General features: G+C 40.1%; 1 protein-coding gene across 1 annotated transcript; it reads right to left on the bottom strand.

Annotated features, from left to right (window-relative positions):
* Positions 1-368: 368 nt before the first annotated feature.
* Positions 369-18,157, bottom strand: dhrs7 (dehydrogenase/reductase (SDR family) member 7). The gene is made up of 7 exons (XM_061968864.1): positions 17,882-18,157; positions 17,060-17,212; positions 11,856-11,962; positions 3,344-3,583; positions 2,957-3,079; positions 2,675-2,890; positions 369-515 (listed from the first exon to the last, which is right to left on the bottom strand). Exons 1-7 carry the CDS (start codon positions 18,009-18,011, stop codon positions 474-476), a joined length of 1,011 nt encoding a protein of 336 aa, XP_061824848.1. The 5' UTR covers positions 18,012-18,157; the 3' UTR covers positions 369-473.
* Positions 18,158-19,138: the final 981 nt, after the last annotated feature.

The following is a 19,138-nucleotide window of genomic DNA, read 5'->3' as shown; positions in this document are numbered from 1 at the left end:
CTCTCACAATATTATGCTAGATCCACTCGATGTCCATGGCACCGGTCGCCCTGGGGGGTCCCCACATCTGCGGTTCCCTCCAAGGTTTCTCATTGTCATCCCATTGGGTTGAGTTTTTTTCTTGTCCTGATGTGGGATCTGAGCCGAGGATGTCGTTGTGGCTTGTGCAGCCCTTTGAGACGCTTGTTGTTTAGGGCTATATAAGTAAAGATTGATTGATTGATTAATTATGTACACCAAAGGTGAGACAATTCTATCGTCTCCCTAATGTGCAAGTACAAATTGGATGAAGTACATAACAGTTTCCTGCTACAGGCAGGAGGGACAATCATTACTCATTAGCATTAAAGCTATGGACACAAACAGGACTTACTAAGAGTGCTTTAGACATTCCAGCACTTCTAATACACTAATGTGGGATCTGTTTCAAATTGATGATTAATCCTCACAATTTTACAAGATAAGTCATCCTTTCATGAGGTCTTGGGCTTGACAAAGTATGCAGAGTCTGCATCCTGCAAAAAGAACAAAAATGAATACGATCACTGATTTTTCAAAAGCCAAAAAATTGCCATGACCGCAAAATGCTTGAACTTAACCCCCTGGGGATTACTTAATTTAGACAGAGTAGCTGAAGGAGAAACACGTTAAGAGTGTATAAAACATGTTTGGATTCATATTTAATTTGGTAAACCTTTAAACACCCATTTGATCTAAATATATATATATATGTATATATATATATATATATATTTTAAATTATTTTAAAAGATTTGTATAAAATTATTCATCATCCATAAATATACTAAAGGGCTGAGGTACTGGGGTAAAGATCAGGCCTAAATATGCCTAAGATTAGTCATTATTTTTGAAGCATTGTTTTCTTCTATGTTGTGTCAACCTACAAACTTTACAGCAGTGTAGTATAATGGAATCAAAAAAGTCCCCATTGAGTCTTGACTACTATTATGTTCACAATTTTTAACTGTACAGTTATTACACAATATAATCATGCATTTTTTAATGTCAGGGTTTCATTTCGGAGAAAAAGAGTACACGTTGAAATATTTACTGTTTGAAATTAGATGGGAGTGTGCTGCAATGTTGTGAATTGTTGAATAATAAGGCAGAGTTTATAGTCATAAACTTGATGAGTTTGTCTACAGACAGCATGTAATTAAAACGGCTACGGCATTAAAGTGTCCGATAAACATCCAAATAAGCAATGTCCAATCAGCGTCTAATAGCGGTCAACAAAGTATGGTTACCCAGCTCGACTTTCTCCTCTCACCGACATTGAGTGCAGGTAAAAACGCTCCTTTATAGTGACCGCCAGTAATGTCATGTGACACATACCTCCGTTCTGTTAATATACGCCCACAAACACCCCTTGTGACCTTATATACATTTTTCTGGCTCCTACAAGGATAAAACATTATTTCAAATGCAAGCCTGTCTGACCGTGGCAAAAACACAGTACACACACACACGTGTGGCAATAATTGAGGTCTGTGACAAGCGATCAACATGCAGAGAAACATGCAGCTGCAATTTGAAAATGTCGATGCAGCCTGCAGGTTCCAGCAAGCTGAAAGTGTTTATTCTGACCAAACAAACAAGTGTTTTTGCCAGATACAACACATTTGCATGCACAGATCACCAAATGTTCTGCTAAAGTTGCTGAAAGGGCTGATCCACCAGGTCAACTACACCCACCCACACACGCGTGTTCTTTGCAGATCCACTCTCTTTTAAGGCCCTGTGAGAAACACTTGACCAAAATTGTCCCATTTAAATGGGTTATACTTGATTCCAAACAATATGACTAATTGTACTTTTTTTTTCTTCTCCAAAATGAAACTGTAAAATTAGAAAATGCATGATTTTACTGTGTAAAGATTGTACATTAAAAAAAATATTAAAAAATTGATAAGACAACAGAGACTTTTTGTCCCCATGCAACTACCCTGCAATAAACTGTGGAATCTGATGACCCTACAAAAAATATAACAATGCATGAGAAAGAAAGTTATTACTAAACCTACGGTATGTATATTTAGGCCCTGATTTTTACCCCAGACCTTTAGCATGTATGATATGGATGATGACTCATTTGTGCAATTTTTTTAAAATAATAAAAATTAAAAAAATCTGACACAAATGGATTAAATGGGCATACAAAGGGTTACAAACTAAAAAAATGTAAAACATTTTATTTTGCTATTGATATCTGAAAATATTCAAATCCAAAGTCAAATCCAAAGTTATGGTTAAAAATAGATCAAAAATGTTCTTGAAAGGAAGTAAAAGTCCCCAATACACTACTCCTATATGTACTATTATAGCTTTTCTTGCCCAACAGACACTGGTCAGTCAGTCAGCACTGGAGGAGGGCATCGACGTCACCTTCTTTAACAGAATTAACAAGGCCAGTCAGTAGCAGCTGAGGCCCTTTAGTTGATGGCTTTGGATCGTGTTTGCCACGTTCAAGTAATTTGTCTTCATGCGAGGATGCAAGGTCAAGCGCACAGATTTGCAACAGCTACACTGATCTTTTCACCTCGAAGCTTTACAACACAAACACACTGACTGAGGCGTGTACACAACTAAACAGCTCTCGCTCCTCTTTGGTATTACCACAACAAGTTGTTACTTTTTGCTAGTGTGTACCTACCACTCCGGCTTTGAAATTCTGCACTCTCTTCTTGCTCAGGATGTTGGTCAGGAACCAGGCCAATGTGGGGGCGTACTGCCAAGCGTAGTAAAACGCCAGGAAGGGTTGCTGAGCAATCCACATTTCCTTCACACCGTTGGCAATTCCTGCCAGAATCAAAGAGGCACAGCGACTTGTGGGCATCTTGTGTGTCTGGTCGCCAGCTGCGGCCACAGGCTGAGGAAATTATAGTAGAATCAAACGTCAAGAAAAATTTAATTCATATGCTCTCAAACAGGTCACCTTGTGCAGGTCTTCTGTGAAAGCATTGTGTGCTATGAATGACTGCACAGGCCCTGGACACACTGTGCTGATGAGTATGCGGGGGTGGTCATACAGCTCAGTCCGAAGGGAATTGAAAAAGCCCTGCGGAATAAGAGTTGGATAACATATTAATATTAATCATATTGGACTTATTCAGAGTTGACTGAAATGTGAGCAGGTTTGCTGTATTTGATTCAAACAGAGATCTCAGGCATTCATTCCATACCCATCCATCCATTTTCTACCGCTTGTCCCTTTTGGGGTCACGGGGGGTGCTGGAGCCTATCTCAGCTGCATTCGGGCGGAAGGCGGGGTACACCCTGGACAAGCCATTTCAAGATAAACAAGTGTTTCATGGGTGCACACCTGAAGAGCATGCTTGCTGGCGGCGTATCCTGTAGCCAAGGGTGCCCCGGCGATGCCCAGCACGCTGCTGATGGTGACGACGGCGCCGGTGCCGCGCTGTGTCATGTGAGGAAGCACCTGCTTGGTGAGGGAAATGGTACCCAGAAAGTTGAGCTCCATCAAGGCCTGGTACACGTCCACACTGGCCTCCAGGAACAAAGAGCGCTGGCTTCGGCCCCCGTTGTTTATCAGGATGTCAATCTGGAAGATGACACGTGTTGACTTAGTAGCAGAAAACAAGTCTACCCTAATATTTTGTCATGGGAGCTTAACTGGTATGGTTTATTTGGCTCAGGTTTGCACAATTCACCATATGTGACATGAAGTAGGAAGAATCAGATCTTATTTTAATCCTATTAGTGATAATCCATTCACACGTAACTCACATGTTGACGCCTACAATAGTCATTTTGTCATTTGTTCACTTTCTGCGTAAAGAAGGAAAGAAAGGTGTTGCAAAGAATAAAATGCAGAGGGTAATTTCACCACACCTAGTGTGTGTGTGACTATCAGTGGTACTTGAATTAAAATATTTAAAAAAAACAGCTCGTGCAATTTTAAGTAAAAGGAACAAATACATATGATAAAATAAGTGGTGTGTTTTATAAAATATGAATACACCGTTTATAATGGAAAATGTAGCTTTAGCAACTTTTGCACAAAAACCTAACTTTCCACTGAATGCTTATCCTACAGGCCAATTAGCTTATAGAGCTGTGGCACAAGAAAAAAAACAACCATATATTCAATGTACTTTCAAGATGTTATTAGGGAAAAACATATTTAAAATAGATACAAACCCAAACATTAACATTTTGACTAACAAAAGCTTGGTTCTGGGTGTGAGAAGGCAGTTTGATTTGCTGGACCGGAGGTGTCTCCAGCTGGTTTGGGCTGTTAAAAGTTATTTCAGGTAAGATGTTGCGTTGCCATGGATGCACTGGTGGGTAAGAAGGTAGATTCTGTATTGCAGAGGTCGCCAACCAGCCGATCTTTGGGACCCTACTGGTCGATCGCGAAAATATTTTGGGGAAAAAGGTATTAATATGGCCAACAGACCCGCCAACAGGCAGACATTTTAACCCCTGAACACGCCCGCATGCCTCTGCCTCTCTCTTTTCAGCCTTACATCACGCCCCTCACACCCCAAGCATGGCCACACACTACACCCGCTCGTCTTGCAAACGTGCGTTGCATGACGTGCACAAAAAACATCGAGCTGTAACAATGCAATAGGCAAACTCTTGCAGTAAATTGGACATTTTCTAGCATCCAACATCAAACAACTCTTACCTTAACCACCACCATCAAGGCTAGCCTGCGACGAGCAGCTAACAAGCCAAATACTAGAGTCCGTGGACATTACTCCAAAGTACAGATTTTGTGTTGATTTATCGTGCAAACAAAGTAAACATTGACATGTGCAAAGGCAGTAATATATGATAAAACAAGGAGGCAGCTAAAGAAGGACTTCCCCATTGATCCCCTCCTAATCACACAGAAAAACCCGCCAGGTGAACAGTTGATTTTACTACTAGCAGTGCTGACGTAAGCTGACTCACGTCCCATATGTGACCATAGGATGAACAAATATACTACAGTACTAAGACTATAAACAGTTAGCTTCTACAGCAGGGGTGCCCAAAGTGTGCCACAGGGGCCATCTGTGGCCCGTGACTCCTTTGTCATTGGCCCTAGGAACAATACAAAAACAAAAACACCAGCAAAAAATTTGGAAAACAGCAAGAAGCACAATGAGAAAACAAAATGTTGACATCAGCCAAAAACACAAAGCTTTGTGTCCTTAAAAAAAAAAAAATATATATATATATATATATACACACACATATACATTTATATACACACACAACAGTCGTGGTCAAAAGTTGACATACACTTGTAAAGAACATAATGTCATGGCTGTTTGAGTTTCCAATAATTTCTACAACTCTTATTTTTTTGTGATTAGAGTGATTGGAGCACATACTTGTTTGTCGATAAAACACTCATGAAGTTTGGTTCTTTTATGAATTTATTATGGGTCTACTGAAAATGTGACCAAATCTGCTGGGTCAAAAGTATACATACAGCAATGTTATATTTGGTTACATGTCCCTTGGCCCGCCTTTGGTAGCCATCCACAAGCTTCTGGTTGAATTTGTGACCACTCCTCTTGACAAAATTGGTGCAGTTCAGCTAAATGTGTTGGTTTTCTGACGTTGACTTGTTTCTTCAGCATTGTCCACACGTTTAAGTCAGGACTTTGGGAAGACCATTCTAAAACCTTAATTCTAGCCTGATTTAGCCATTCCTTTACCACTTTTGATGTGTGTTTGGGGTCATTGTCCTGTTGGAACACCCAACTGTGCCCAAGACCCAACCTCCGGGCTGATGATTTTAGGTTGTACTGAAGAATTTGGAGGTAATCCTCCTTTTTCATTGTCCCATTTACTCTCTGTAAAGCACCAGTTCTATTGGCAGCAAAACAGGCCCAGAGCATAATACTACCACCTCCATGCTTGACGGTAGGCATGGTGTTTCTGGGATTAAAGGCCTCACCTTTTCTCCTCCAAACATATTACTGGGTATTGTGGCCAAACAGCTCAATTTTTGTTTCATCTGACATCACATGGACAAAGATAAGACAGTCATTTGTTCCACGCCCGTTGCCGCTCAACCAAAGTACTGACAACACTTTTCTTTTCTTTAGAACAATTGTCTCGTTCTCATTAGCGTTAGCATTAGCCATGGTTTGCTCTGTGAGCCGCTAAATGAATAAGGGAATGGCGCAAGCTACGGAAGCTCATGTATCGATTTTTAAATTGTCTGCAACAAAAAACTTGAATATATCGATAAAATCGATATATCGCCAAGCCTAATCGATGGTCTACTTTACCCATAGCAATGACTGGAAAAATTAACTTAATAAAAATGACAATCTTGCCAAAGTTTTGTATCAAACTCTCCCTTTGCCACTACCAATAACATCCTTAATTTGGAAAAACAGTCAGACTCCGTTTAAAGTTATTGTACCTGTCCTATGATCAGGGAATACTTCAACTTCCTAATTTCAGATGGTATTACACTATATGGCTGCACAGCTTCATACTACCTTTGGACAGCAGAACCTGCTGCTTGGGTCAACATAGAACATGGTTGCCACAAATTGTATGTATGTATTCTTCAGACAGCAGAGCGTTTAAGTACCAGAAAAACAAATCGCCTCAATATTAAAGCTAGTATCATTTATATCTGATATATGACACCAAAAGACTTACAAAGTTTGTGAGTAAATAGATATGATCAAAATAGTATCAATCCCACAGATATCCCCAAACCATTTTGAGAAATAATGAGCAAGCCAGTCACGTGATCAATGACGTAGAGGTAGGAACCACATATTTATCCTAGAGATGTCTGATAATATCGGACTGCCGATATTATCGGCTGATAAATGCTTTAAAATGTAATATTGGAAATTATCGGTTTCAAAATTATCGGTATCGGTTTCAAAAAGTAAAATGTATGACTTTTTAAAACGCCGCTGTGTACACGGACGTAGGAAGAAGTACAGAACGCCAATAAACCATAAAGGCACTGCCTTTGCGTGCCAGCCCAATCACATTATATCTACGGCTTTTCACACACACAAGTGAATGCAAGGCATACTTGATCAACAGCCATACAGGTCACACTGAGGGTGGCCGTATAAACAACTTTAACACTGTTACAAATATGCGCCACACTGTGAACCCACACCAAACAAGAATGACAAACACATTTCGGGAGAACATCCGCACCGTAACACAAAAGAACAAATACCCAGAACCCCTTGCAGCACTAACTCTTCCGGGACGCTACAATATACACCCCCCGCTAACCCACCTCAACCTCCTCATGCTCTCTCAGGGAGAGCATGTCCCAAATTCCAAGCTGCTGTTTTGAGGCATGTTAAAAAAAAAAAGCACTTTGTGACTTCAATAATAAATATGGCAGTGCCATGTTGGCATTTTTTTCCATAACTTGAGTTGATTTATTTTGGAAAACTTTGTTACATTGTTTAATGCATCCAGCGGGGCATCACAACAAAATTAGGCATAATAATGTGTTAATTCCACGACTGTATATATCGGTATCGGTTGATATCGGAATCGGTAATTCGGGACGATATAGCTCGGTTGGTAGAGCGGCCGTGCCAGCAACTTGAGGGTTGCAGGTTCGATCCCCGCCATCCTAGTCACTGCAGTTGTGTCCTTGGGCAAGACACTTTACCCACCTGCTCCCAGTGTCACCCACACTGGTTTAAATGTAACTTAGATATTAGGTTTCACTATGTAAAGCGCTTTGAGTCACTTGAGAAAAAGCGCTATATAAATGTAATTCACTTCACTTCACTTCATTAATTAAGAGTTGGACAATATCGGAATATCGGATATCAGCAAAAAAGCCATTATCGGACATCTCTAATTTATTCCCCACCAACAACTATGCAAATCATGCAGACTTTGTGAGAGCCAACAACAATTACTTTGGAAAAATTATGATCCAGGACCTTATATTTTTAATCTTGAATATAAGGAGGCTGAGCTACAAGTTTTAGAAGCTCTGCTAAACAAATCCAGCTTTAGGGAAACACTAAGCAACAAGTAGCAGTATTGCTAAGTGCTAAACAAAAAATACAAACTACGAACATAATAAAACGATCGCTTACTGTACAATGTCTGCTCTTACTTCGATGACAACTGATAGGATGTTTAATATATTCTCGTTTAGATGAAGAAATTATCATAATCCACATAAAGAGTTAAGAGGAAAAGTTGCTGCCTGCAGACACTGTCTTCGGTTGTCGCATCTTTGTCTCCATCTGCAGGTATAAATTGAATGTCACAGATGAACAATTTCTAGAATCGTGGCTAAATCCTCCTGTTATCCAGATGAGAGGCACGATTTATAATCTAGAACTAATTTAAACAAGCCCAGACGCGACGGTGAGTGTAGTTTTTTTTTTTTTGACCCGATCTGGTCAAAACAACTGCACCGCACGCACCAGCTCAGGCTGCTTCCCCTCCAGCGAGGTGACATTTCACGTCCCAAGAGCTAGCTTCTGTAGCCAAGGATCAGCCTGTAGCCTCTCACTGCGTGCAACACCAGAGTGGAAGAAAGTCCTTGCAGCCCCTCTTGAGAGGACTGGTTCCAGAACCCTTGCTGTGCGTCAAAGTGAGTCTGACTAGATCCAGACAAAACATCTTCACCTTCTTCCCCCCAGCGAGGTGACGTTCCCCGTCCCATGAGCTATCTTCTTTAGCGGAGGATCGGACCGCCAAGGGCCGTGCCTTCGGCTGCCGCTTAGCTCACAATGCACCAGACCTCTATGCCCCCTCCGATGAGTACAGAGCCCATTGGAGTGGGGACCCACGTTGCCTCTTTGACCTGTGCCTGGCCGTGGCCCATTGGGACAGGCCCAGCCACCAGGTGCTCGCCATCAAGCCCCACCTCTGGGCCTGGCTCCAGAGGGGGGCCCCTGTAACCCATGTCTGGGTAAGGGAAATCTGAGTCCTTTTCTTTTCTTTTTCATTGAGGTCTTTGAGCTGCTCTTTGTCTGGTCCCTCACCTAGGACCTGTTTGTCTTACTACCACTCCTCTACCACGATAAGGTGGCAGCTCGAGGAAATTTCACATGTCAGAAATTACTGTACTGTACTGTTGGCTTGGAAAGACTCCAGACAAAAGTGGTGCGCTTTTCTTTGCCAAATGCAGACTTTCTTACCTGCGCCAAAGAAGTTATGTTTTCACCAGAGTTTGTTTGTCTGTTTGTTAGCAACATAACTCAAACCGGCAGAGTTTGATTAAATTAATATACAGGAAATGTCCAAAAAAACAATTCCTCTTACCTACTACAAACATTCACTTCCTGCCTACAGAATTCCACGCCCCCACTTTGTGCAGAGGATTCTGGGAGATGTCATTTATTTTCAGACCCAGCAAACGCTAAAGCATCTGAAAAAAACTACACTCACCAAGTTTTCGTTTGAAACCGTCACGGCATTATGGTGAAGATCTTCAAACCGAAATTCCGCAATATCTGCAATACCGTTATAGCTCTACTTCCTTGTGTTCTACGTGTAATGGTGGTTCTTTGGTCAAAATTTTCATCGATTAAGTTTTAAAGACCGTCTCCACAATACACACCGTTGTGTGGGCAGTCCTATTTACGTGCCTTCACTTTTACAGAGTCTTCTCGCCGTCTTCTTTGTTGTGGTTTTTGCCGATTCCATATGGAGTCAACTGACAGATATAAGTTTGAACTATATGACACTTTGTATCAGAAATGGCAACAGCGGAGGATGCATGTGCCAACTAGTCTGCCCCACAACAGGATAAAGAAAATTAAGGAATTTATTGATTACAGCAAGACTACAATAGCGGACTCTCGCAAAGCACTTTGGGTAGATTTATACTATTTATCAGGGGTATCCAAAGTATGGCTAGCAGGCCAAGTACGGCTCTCCGACATCTTCAGTCTGGCCTGCAAGAGTTACAAGTTACAAGCTACAAGTTAAATAAGAACTGTCGCCCGCTATGTCTCGAGTTTATGTTTATTAACCTTGCAGTCTAATCTCTGCATACATGCCGCCATCTTGTGGATAACTTCACTAATTTTAGTCAATGACTATGAGTTTTATTTTGAAGTGTAATTAACGTAGCATCAATCTAAATGACCCAATCCAAACAACCTTTCCCGTTAAAGGTGCATATAAACTATAAGCAACCAACACAGAAGGTCGACACACATGGTCTACATACAACCTGCTCACTGAACTTTGTGGACATGTTTAAATGTTTAAGCACTAGAAGTGGGGGAAATAATAGATTTTTAGATCACAATTCGGACATGGACGATTTTAGAATCGATTAGTAAACGTCAATGATCTATAATCGATTTATTTATTGTAATAAAGTAATGCAGACAGAAAATATTACTGACTGCAGCAAGATCCGACGAGCTCCTTTATTATTGGGAACTTATGTTCCAGTTTTGCACACATTTTCATTAATATAATAAATGTGGGAATTAGTTTAACTGTTTCTTATTCCAAATGAATTGTTTTTTGTAAAGTTGCAAGTGATAAACGCCTATTTAGTGAAACGAAAAATGTAAAACTACATCAATGTACATGAATTAAAGATGCATCAATAACCAATTTTAAATCGAACCGTAGCTCCTGAATCGGAATCGAATCGTGAGGAGCCCAAAGATTCCTACCTCTACTAAGCACCATACACAATTTAAAATTACACCCATATCAATCAACTTCAAAGCATGATGGGTAATATGCAAAACACTCTCTCTATCCACACTTTGCCATGCTTGGCACATTTGACTTGCTTCATATTTCTAAATGATTAAAAACTTTAAGGAGATTGTCACAAAGTAAACGAGGTAGGAGTCGAACTTTCACATACTCTTAAGATTCAATGTTTAATTGTTTATACTGCATATTGCAGTGTCGTCAGGGTCTGATGTGGGTGTGTGTTGTTAGTAACAGTTAAAGTTATGTGTTGTTGTTCAGTCTGTTAGCTATAGGTTGCTTTATTTAATGCAAACTGAAGTGTGTCTGATCATTTCCTGATAAAACTGTAAATCCTGCATTCTTTTTGTGAAAATTATTGTTGTTACATCACAATCAAAGCTCTGCTGTTGTTAAGTGTGTATTTGTGCGTGCGTGTCTATGTGTGAGCACAAGCATCCATATGACAGCGTATTAGCGATTACACACACACACACAAAGAAGTGAGCATGTGGTGTGTTGATTAATGTTTATATTCTACATTACCGAAAAGCCTTAGCGCTGGAACAGGAACCAGAAGTAGCTGAATTATGCGGGTGGACAATTGTGCCATTTGATCAATAAAGAGTAGATAGATTGTTACATGTTGCTGTTCCTGCTTTGTTTACGCAAGAAACAAACACACGTTTTGATTAGACAGTTGACGCACTCATTTGAGAGCCGCTCAGAAAACATTTGTTTGGCAAAAATTGACGCTGATTAGCCAAAAAATGCAGGGAAATTACAGGCATTGGACAAAGTTATGTGGGGTGCTTAATTTGTGGAGATTGGTTAAATTTGCGTCAGTTGGTGCGATCAAGACATCGCAAAATGTGATCCATTAAATCATTTTGCTTCGAGTCCATCGATTTGGTTACGAAGTGATGTCTTATCATTCTTCAATTCCTCATTCCTTGCTAAATAATTTCATGTTGCTATGCAGTCGGAATGGTTATTTGTGAATGACTGACATCGAGTCTAGGGTCAACAACCAAAGTCAACTAAACCTTGATTCTTAAAAAGACTATTTCAGTTACCGTATATTGATGATTCCTACGGAATCATTCATCATTGTGTACAACTTTTGAGGTTCCAGCAAGTGTGCTTATCTTATGAAAAATAAATGATGCTACAGTATTACACACCCATCCAAAGTGTTGAATTACAGCTTTGGTTTTTGCTTCATGGGTAGTCCTCTCCAACAAATCCAGAGGAAGAACAAGAATATCCTCATCCTTGAGGTTGGAACACTCTGAAAATATACCAAAAAAAGGTTCAAATAAATAACAAAAAAATGTATGAAATCCAACGTAACTACAAACTAGGGATGTCCCAATCCAGGTTTTTGCACTTCCGATCCGATACCGATATTGTTTTTGCACTTCCGATCCGATACCGATACTGACCAATACCGATACTGACCGATACTGGCCTATCCGAGCATGTATTAAAGTTTAAAGTTATTTAGCCTACTTAGTTGTCAGAATCATGTTGAAAAGGGTTTTAGTACTCTTGATAACAACTAGCCAGCTGAATTAGGGGAGTTTGAATAATACACAATGGTTGGTAACAAGAAACTGACCTGTTTATTCAAGGATAAACACAAAATAGACAAAATTATACATGACAAACAGAAATGGCATCATTGAACTAGGGCTGGGCGATATGGTCTTTTTTTAATATTGCGATATTTTAAGGCCATATCGCGATACACAATATATATGTGGATATTTTGCCTTAGCCTTGAATGAACACTTGATGTATATAATCACAGCAGTATGATGATTCTATGTGTCTACATTAAAACATTCTTCTTCATACTGCATTAATATATTCTACTTTTAAACTTTCATGCAGAGAGGGAAATCACAACTAAAAAAAATCACTATTTTTTTCATACGGTGTTGATCTGGAAATGTTTGCCTCAGCATTTTGATGGTGTGGACGTGTGGCACCGAATGGAGATAAGCGTCTTGACAGACGTTACAATATTTGAACAATGATGACGAAAACTGATTTCTGTGTCGTGTCCGTGTGTCGAAAATTGTTATGCGCTTATTTTTTTATTTGATTTTGTGCGTGGCATAGATTTGCCGTGCGCTAGCATCACAGCTAACGTTAGCCATGCTGCTACCTCTCTGCTCAAGGAGGACGTATACGTATGTGACGTGTGTAAGAAGTTGCGCTTGCTGTCTGTGAGAGGGAGACACAGGAAAGAGTGAGAAGAGCCTGTCGTGTAATGTCCGCAGCTAAAAGCAACTGCGTGAGAATCCACAGACCTGTGGATGTGTTGAAGGTGTGCTGGAAAATGCGGAACGAAAATTAGGGAGCAGCAGAAAAGTGGAATGTATTATTTAAATCGGTGCGAAACTGGATCTGGATCGGCATTTTCCCATGCCTTGACGATACGCATTTTTTGGCAAATATCGGCGGCCGATCCGATCCAAATATCGGATCGGGACATCCCTACTACAAACCCTGTTTCCATATGAGTTGGGAAATTGTGTTAGATGTAAATATAAACAGAATACAATGATTTGCAAATCCTTTTCAACCCATATTCAATTGAATGCACTACAAAGACAAGATATTTGATGTTTAAACTCATAAACTTTATTTTTTTTTTGCAAATAATAATTAACTTAGAATTTCATGGCTGCAACACGTGCCAAAGTAGTTGGGAAAGGGCATGTTCGCCACTGTGTTACATGGCCTTTCCTTTTAACAACACTCAGTAAACGTTTGGGAACTGAAGAGAGACATTTTTTAAGCTTCTCAGGTAGAATTCTTTCCCATTCTTGCTTGATGTACAGCTTAAGTGGTTCAACAGTCCGGGGGTCTCCGTTGTGGTATTTTAGGCTTCATAATGCGCCACACATTTTCAATGGGAGACAGGTCTGGACTACAGGCAGGCCAGTCTAGTACCCGCACTCTTTTGCTATGAAGCCACGTTGATGTAACACGTGGCTTGGCATTGTCTTGCTGAAATAAGCAGAGGCGTCCATGGTAACGTTGCTTAGATGGCAACATATGTTGCTCCAAAACCTGTATGTACCTTTTAGCATTAATGGCGCCTTCACAGATGTGTAAGTTACCCATGTCTTGGGCACTAATACACCCCCATACCATCACAGAAGCTGGCTTTTCAACTTTGCACCTATAACAATCCAGATGGTTCTTTTCCTCTTTGGTCCGGAGGACACGACGTCCACAGTTTCCAAAAACAATTTGAAATGTGGACTCGTCAGACCACAGAACACTTTTCCACTTTGTATCAGTCCATCTTAGATGAGCTCAGGCCCAGCGAAGCCGACGGTGTTTCTGGGTGTTGTTGATAAACGGTTTTCGCCTTGCATAGGAGAGTTTTAACTTGCACTTACAGATGTAGCGAACAACTGTAGTTACTGACAGTAGGTTTCTGAAGTGTTCCTGAGCCCATGTGGTGATATCCTTTACACACTAATGTCGCTTGTTGATGCAGTACAGCCTGAGGGATCGAAGGTCACGGGCTTAGCTGCTTACGTGCAGTGATTTGGACACTGGACAAGTTGGTAGAGAAGGCCAGTAACGTGGTGGGAGTGGAGCTAGACTCTCTGGCGGTGGTGTCAGAGAGGAGAAGTCTAGCAAAACTCCTAGCCATTATGGACAACACCTCCCACCCACTACACTCGGACATTGTGGAGAGAATGAGCACGTTCAGTGGAAGGCTCAGACTCCCAAAATGCAACACAGAACAACACCGGAGGTCCTTCATACCGACAGCCATCAGACTGTATAATGCATATGTTCCCTGACTGCACTTAAATGTAGAATATATGTAGAATATATTTATATTATTCACATATTATATATAATATATTGTATATATTATATTATTTATTATTATTATTGTCTATTGTGAGCGAACTGTGGTGCTGAATTTCCCCCAGGGATCAATAAAGTACTTTCTCATACCTGCCAACTTTTGAAATCAGAAAAACCTAGTAGCCAGGGTCCAAGGGCCACAGGCCCCGGCAGGTCCAGGACAAAGTCCTGGTGGGGGGTTCAGGGCTTCGCCCCCCGACGCAAAAATGATTATTAGCATTCAGACAGGTTAAAATGTTGCTAAAACCATCACTTTTCTATCAGTCACAGTGACTTTTCAAAACAAAAATATTACAGCAAAAATCATATGGGTTGATTGACATGTTTATTCTGTAAGCTAACTTCAATAGTTTGAAATTATTTTGACAGTTAATGCCAGTTATCCTGTCAACCTTTCACAAGACTTCAATTTGTTAATTGAAAGTATAAACAGTATAAACACTTTTTACAGTAAACAAATGGTAAAACAGTACTAAACAATTCCATTAAAAAAAAAATTGGTGTCATTATTAACTTTCTGTCCAAGCTTGTATAATCTACTGCCTTGTTCAATTGTAAAAAAATATTCTGTGCCTAAAATTCACATTTCTATCACAATTATCATACTGTAAACATGGTAAGCTAACTTCATTAAAATTAATAGTCCTGTCAATAGCATGGAATTACAATTCAAATGTAGTTTTTTTGTAAGCCTTTCAAAAGAATTCAAAATATGAAAAATTAATGAAAATTAATTTAAGCCATCAGACACTTGAAAAGTGGCACATCACATCTCTAATGTAATCATTTTAACTTTTCAACAGAAATAGCACTGCAAAAATATTAAGGACATACTTCTGTATTTTGGTTAGGCTGTCAACATTTAACAAGATTTCTTCAACTTGGACTTGAAAGCATAAATAGTATAAACACTTTTAACAGTATAACAGTACTAAACAATTCCAATAGATAACATTGGTGTCATTACCTTTTTGTGGCTAAAATCCAAATTTATTCTATCAGATTGATCATACTGCAAAAATGATATGGTAACTTTATGATAAGTTTACTTGAAGTGGCATAAAACACTGAAAGTGATTGTTCCTATAACCCCTTTGTTTAAAATTTTTGTTCCACTTGTGGCAGTCGGGCACCAGCATACCGTCTTTGACAACTTGAAGTGGCATAAAACACTGAAAGTGATTGTTCCTATAACCCCTTTGTTTTAAATGTTTTATGCCACTTCAAGTTGTCAAAGACGTGCTGTGAAATACAGCCGACAGGATTGCGCACCAAACACGAAGCAAGGCCAAAGCGCATGCATGGTGCAGGAGAACAAATGACTTCTTTCATTTAAGGTTTGTGATAAACCATCAAACTCATTCGTTAAAAGGACTCTATAGTAATATAAAGTGAGTTTTTCTGGACATTATCATGCAAGAAAAGTTTATTTTTGGGACCGCGATCACCGCGTAATGATTTTTAAAGGTTGCATTACAAACATTTAACTGTCCCATGTGATCAGCCAGTGCGATTGGAAGTCCATGCTCAATTATTGCCTCCGTAAATAAAACTTCGGCATTTATCACATCCAAAGAATCTGTTTGGGCGACGAAAAACGTTGAAAGTTTTCCACTTGTATCGCTAGCAACGGCATTAGACTTGTGTTTTTTTGTCCCAACGTGGTCTTTTACATCGCTAATTCCTCCGTGTCCGATCGAAAACTCTTGTCTGCACAAGGTGCAATTCGCGTAGTTTTCACCCTTTTTTTTTTAAATTAATGAAAAACCGTATTTTTTATCACTGCAACCGTAACCCGGAATAGGTTGATGAAAACCGTACTAATTACGGGAAAACCGGAGTAGTTGGCAGGTATGCTTTCTATTCTATTTCTCCAGATTCTCTGAACCCTTTGATGATATTACGGACCGTAGATGGTGAAATCCCTAAATTCCTTGCAATAGCTGGTTGAGAAAGGTTTTTCTTAAACTGTTCAACAATTTGCTCACGCATTTGTTGACAAAGTGGTGACCCTCGCCCCATCCTTGTTTATGAATGACTGAGCATTTCATGGAATCTACTTTTATACCCAATCATGGCACCCACCTGTTCCCAATTTGCCTGTTCACCTGTGGGATGTTCCAAATAAGTGTTTGATGAGCATTCCTCAACTTTATCAGTATTTATTGCCACCTTACTTAACTTATTTGTCACGTGTTGCTGGCATCAAATTCTAAAGTTAATGATTATTTGCAAAAAAATTTTTTTATCAGTTTGAACATCAAATATGTTGTCTTTGTAGCATATTCAACTGAATATGGGTTGAAAATGATTTGCAAATTGTTGTATTTCGTTTATATTTACATCTAACACAATTTCCCAACTCATATGGAAACGGGGTTTGTACTAAGCTCCAGGCAAACCTTGTGGCCCATTACGAGTAACAGAGGAATCTGACATTAGCAAGTACAAGACATTTTGAGGTTGCGTACTGTAAATGTCTTACCCAAGCATTGACGCTTCACCCGCTTCAGCTCATCCTCTCGACGTGCAGACAGAACCAAACGAGAGCCACATCGAGCCAGCTGGTAGGCTAGTTCTTCTCCAATTCCACTGGATGCTCCTGTCACCCACGCCACCTGACCTTTCAACTTGGCCTCTAATGATGGGCGCAAACACACACAAAAGTTATCACCAAATTTCATGCATCTCCTTTAAATGTAAATACTGTACTGCCTTATCTAGAAGACAGTAGTGTTTACTGTACGACTTGTCTTTACTCGAAGATTGTATTAATTACTGTCCATCCATCCATTTTCTACCGCTTATTCCCTTTGAGTTCGCGGGGGCGCTGGAGCCTATCTCAGATACAATCAGGCGGAAGGCGGTGTACACCCTGGACAAGTCGCCACCTCATCACAGGGCCAACACAGATAGACAGACAACATTCACACACTATTTAGTGTTGCCAATCAACCTATCCCCAGGTGCATGTCTTTGGAGGTGGGAGGAAGCCGGAGTACCCGGAGGGAACCCACGCAGTCGAGGGGAGAAGATGCAAACTCCACACAGAAAGATCCCGAGCCCGGGATTGAACTCAGGACCTTCGTATTGTGAGGCAGACGCACTAACCCCTCTTCCACCCCTCTTCCACCGTGCTGCCCGTATTAAGTACTGTGCTAAACTAAAAGTTTGTATCTGTTGGCTGATATACCAAACACACACATTTAGATGAAAGTATGCTTTGTTCAACATTGAGCAACACTGCATAAAAGTGCGAATACAAAAGCATGAAACGATAGTGTTTTATTTAACCTGGTATACTCACCTGGTTTGCGGCCGAGCAGACTTGCCCACAGGAGAGAAAAATCAGCATCCACGAAGAAGAAGAGTACAAAGTGAACGACGACATAAAGTATTATAAAGTAGTACAGCGCGTATGAAATCAAAACATACATGGTTGCAAATTTAGGAGAATAAATGCCGAAAGGGACAAGCGGTAGAAAATGGATTGATGTAGTATGTGCCTGCCAGTTACTTTAGATATGTTACCATGCACGCTCCCAAAACAAAACTGTCTGTTTAACCAGGAAGAAGAACAAATGGCACTTCCGGTCCAGGACTTTCACTTTAAAAGTCGTTAGGATAAAGTTGCCGAAATACAACTGTAAATATCACATATATAGCAATAATGATATTTTACTGTTACTGTTGTTGAATTGTATGTATATATGGTTTTCTTTTTTAGGGATTTTCTGAAGTATTTTATTTAGTGAACTAAATTAACTATAGCATCAGTATTGATATGATATTAATGGTTTGAGCTGTAGCTTGCAGTGGTGTATCATACATTATAATATACAAATACATTTTCATTATAAATGTGAGTGTGAATGCTTGTCTGTCTATCTGTGTTGGCCCTGTGATGAGGTGGCGACTTGTCCAGGGTCTACCCTGCCTTCCGCCCTAATGCACCTGGGATAGGCTCCAGCCCACCGCAACCTCGAGAACGACAAGCAATAGAAAATGGATGGATGAGTGGATGGATACTGCTTATCCTCATTAGGGTCAGAGGTGAGCTGGAGCCTATCCCAGCTGACTATTAAGTAAGAAGCGGGGTAGACCTTACTGTCATTGTTTTTAAATTCTATTTGCACTACACAATTCTATTTTTCTATTCTATTATGTATAATCTATTCCTACGAACCTATGCAATCTATAACCTACAGTACTCTATTTAGATCCTATTCTACCTAAATGATTATGTACATGCTATTGTTTTTGTGCTCATTGGGCTAAATCTGGAACCTCCGCTACTACATTTTGTGCCATCCCTAGTGATTCTCATGTGTGCTGCAAACAGCACCTTTAATGCAATTACTGTTATCTCTCCCCCAACCACTCAACTCCTCTGTTGTCTCTCTTTATCTGCTCTCTAGCTGCTTTTCTACCTTCTCTATCTCTGTCTCTACATCTTAACCCTGGCTAGTAGAGACAGATGGCCACCCCACAGAGTAATGGTTCTGTTTGGGCTGAGGGAGTTTTTCTTTGCAAGTGCAAGTTTGTGTTGGTCTTCTTTATTATA

Source organism: Nerophis lumbriciformis, linkage group LG08 (assembly GCF_033978685.3).
Source record: "Nerophis lumbriciformis linkage group LG08, RoL_Nlum_v2.1, whole genome shotgun sequence".
NCBI classification, from domain to species: domain Eukaryota; kingdom Metazoa; phylum Chordata; class Actinopteri; order Syngnathiformes; family Syngnathidae; genus Nerophis; species Nerophis lumbriciformis.
The sequence above is the reverse complement of the archived record's forward strand: the minus strand, read 5'-3'. Positions and strand labels throughout refer to the sequence as shown.

What these genes read in the sequence shown, in the direction of transcription:
- dhrs7 (XM_061968864.1), bottom strand. Translation starts at nt 18,011, where the DNA reads ATGTATGTTTTGATTTCATACGCGCTGTACTACTTTATAATACTTTAT. An exon ending in TCTGCTCGGCCGCAAACCAG is followed by an intron (nt 17,213 to 17,881) that starts GTGAGTATACCA and finishes GCCCATCATTAG; the next exon opens with AGGCCAAGTTGAAAGGTCAG. An exon ending in GGTGAAGCGTCAATGCTTGG is followed by an intron (nt 11,963 to 17,059) that starts GTAAGACATTTA and finishes GTATATTTTCAG; the next exon opens with AGTGTTCCAACCTCAAGGAT.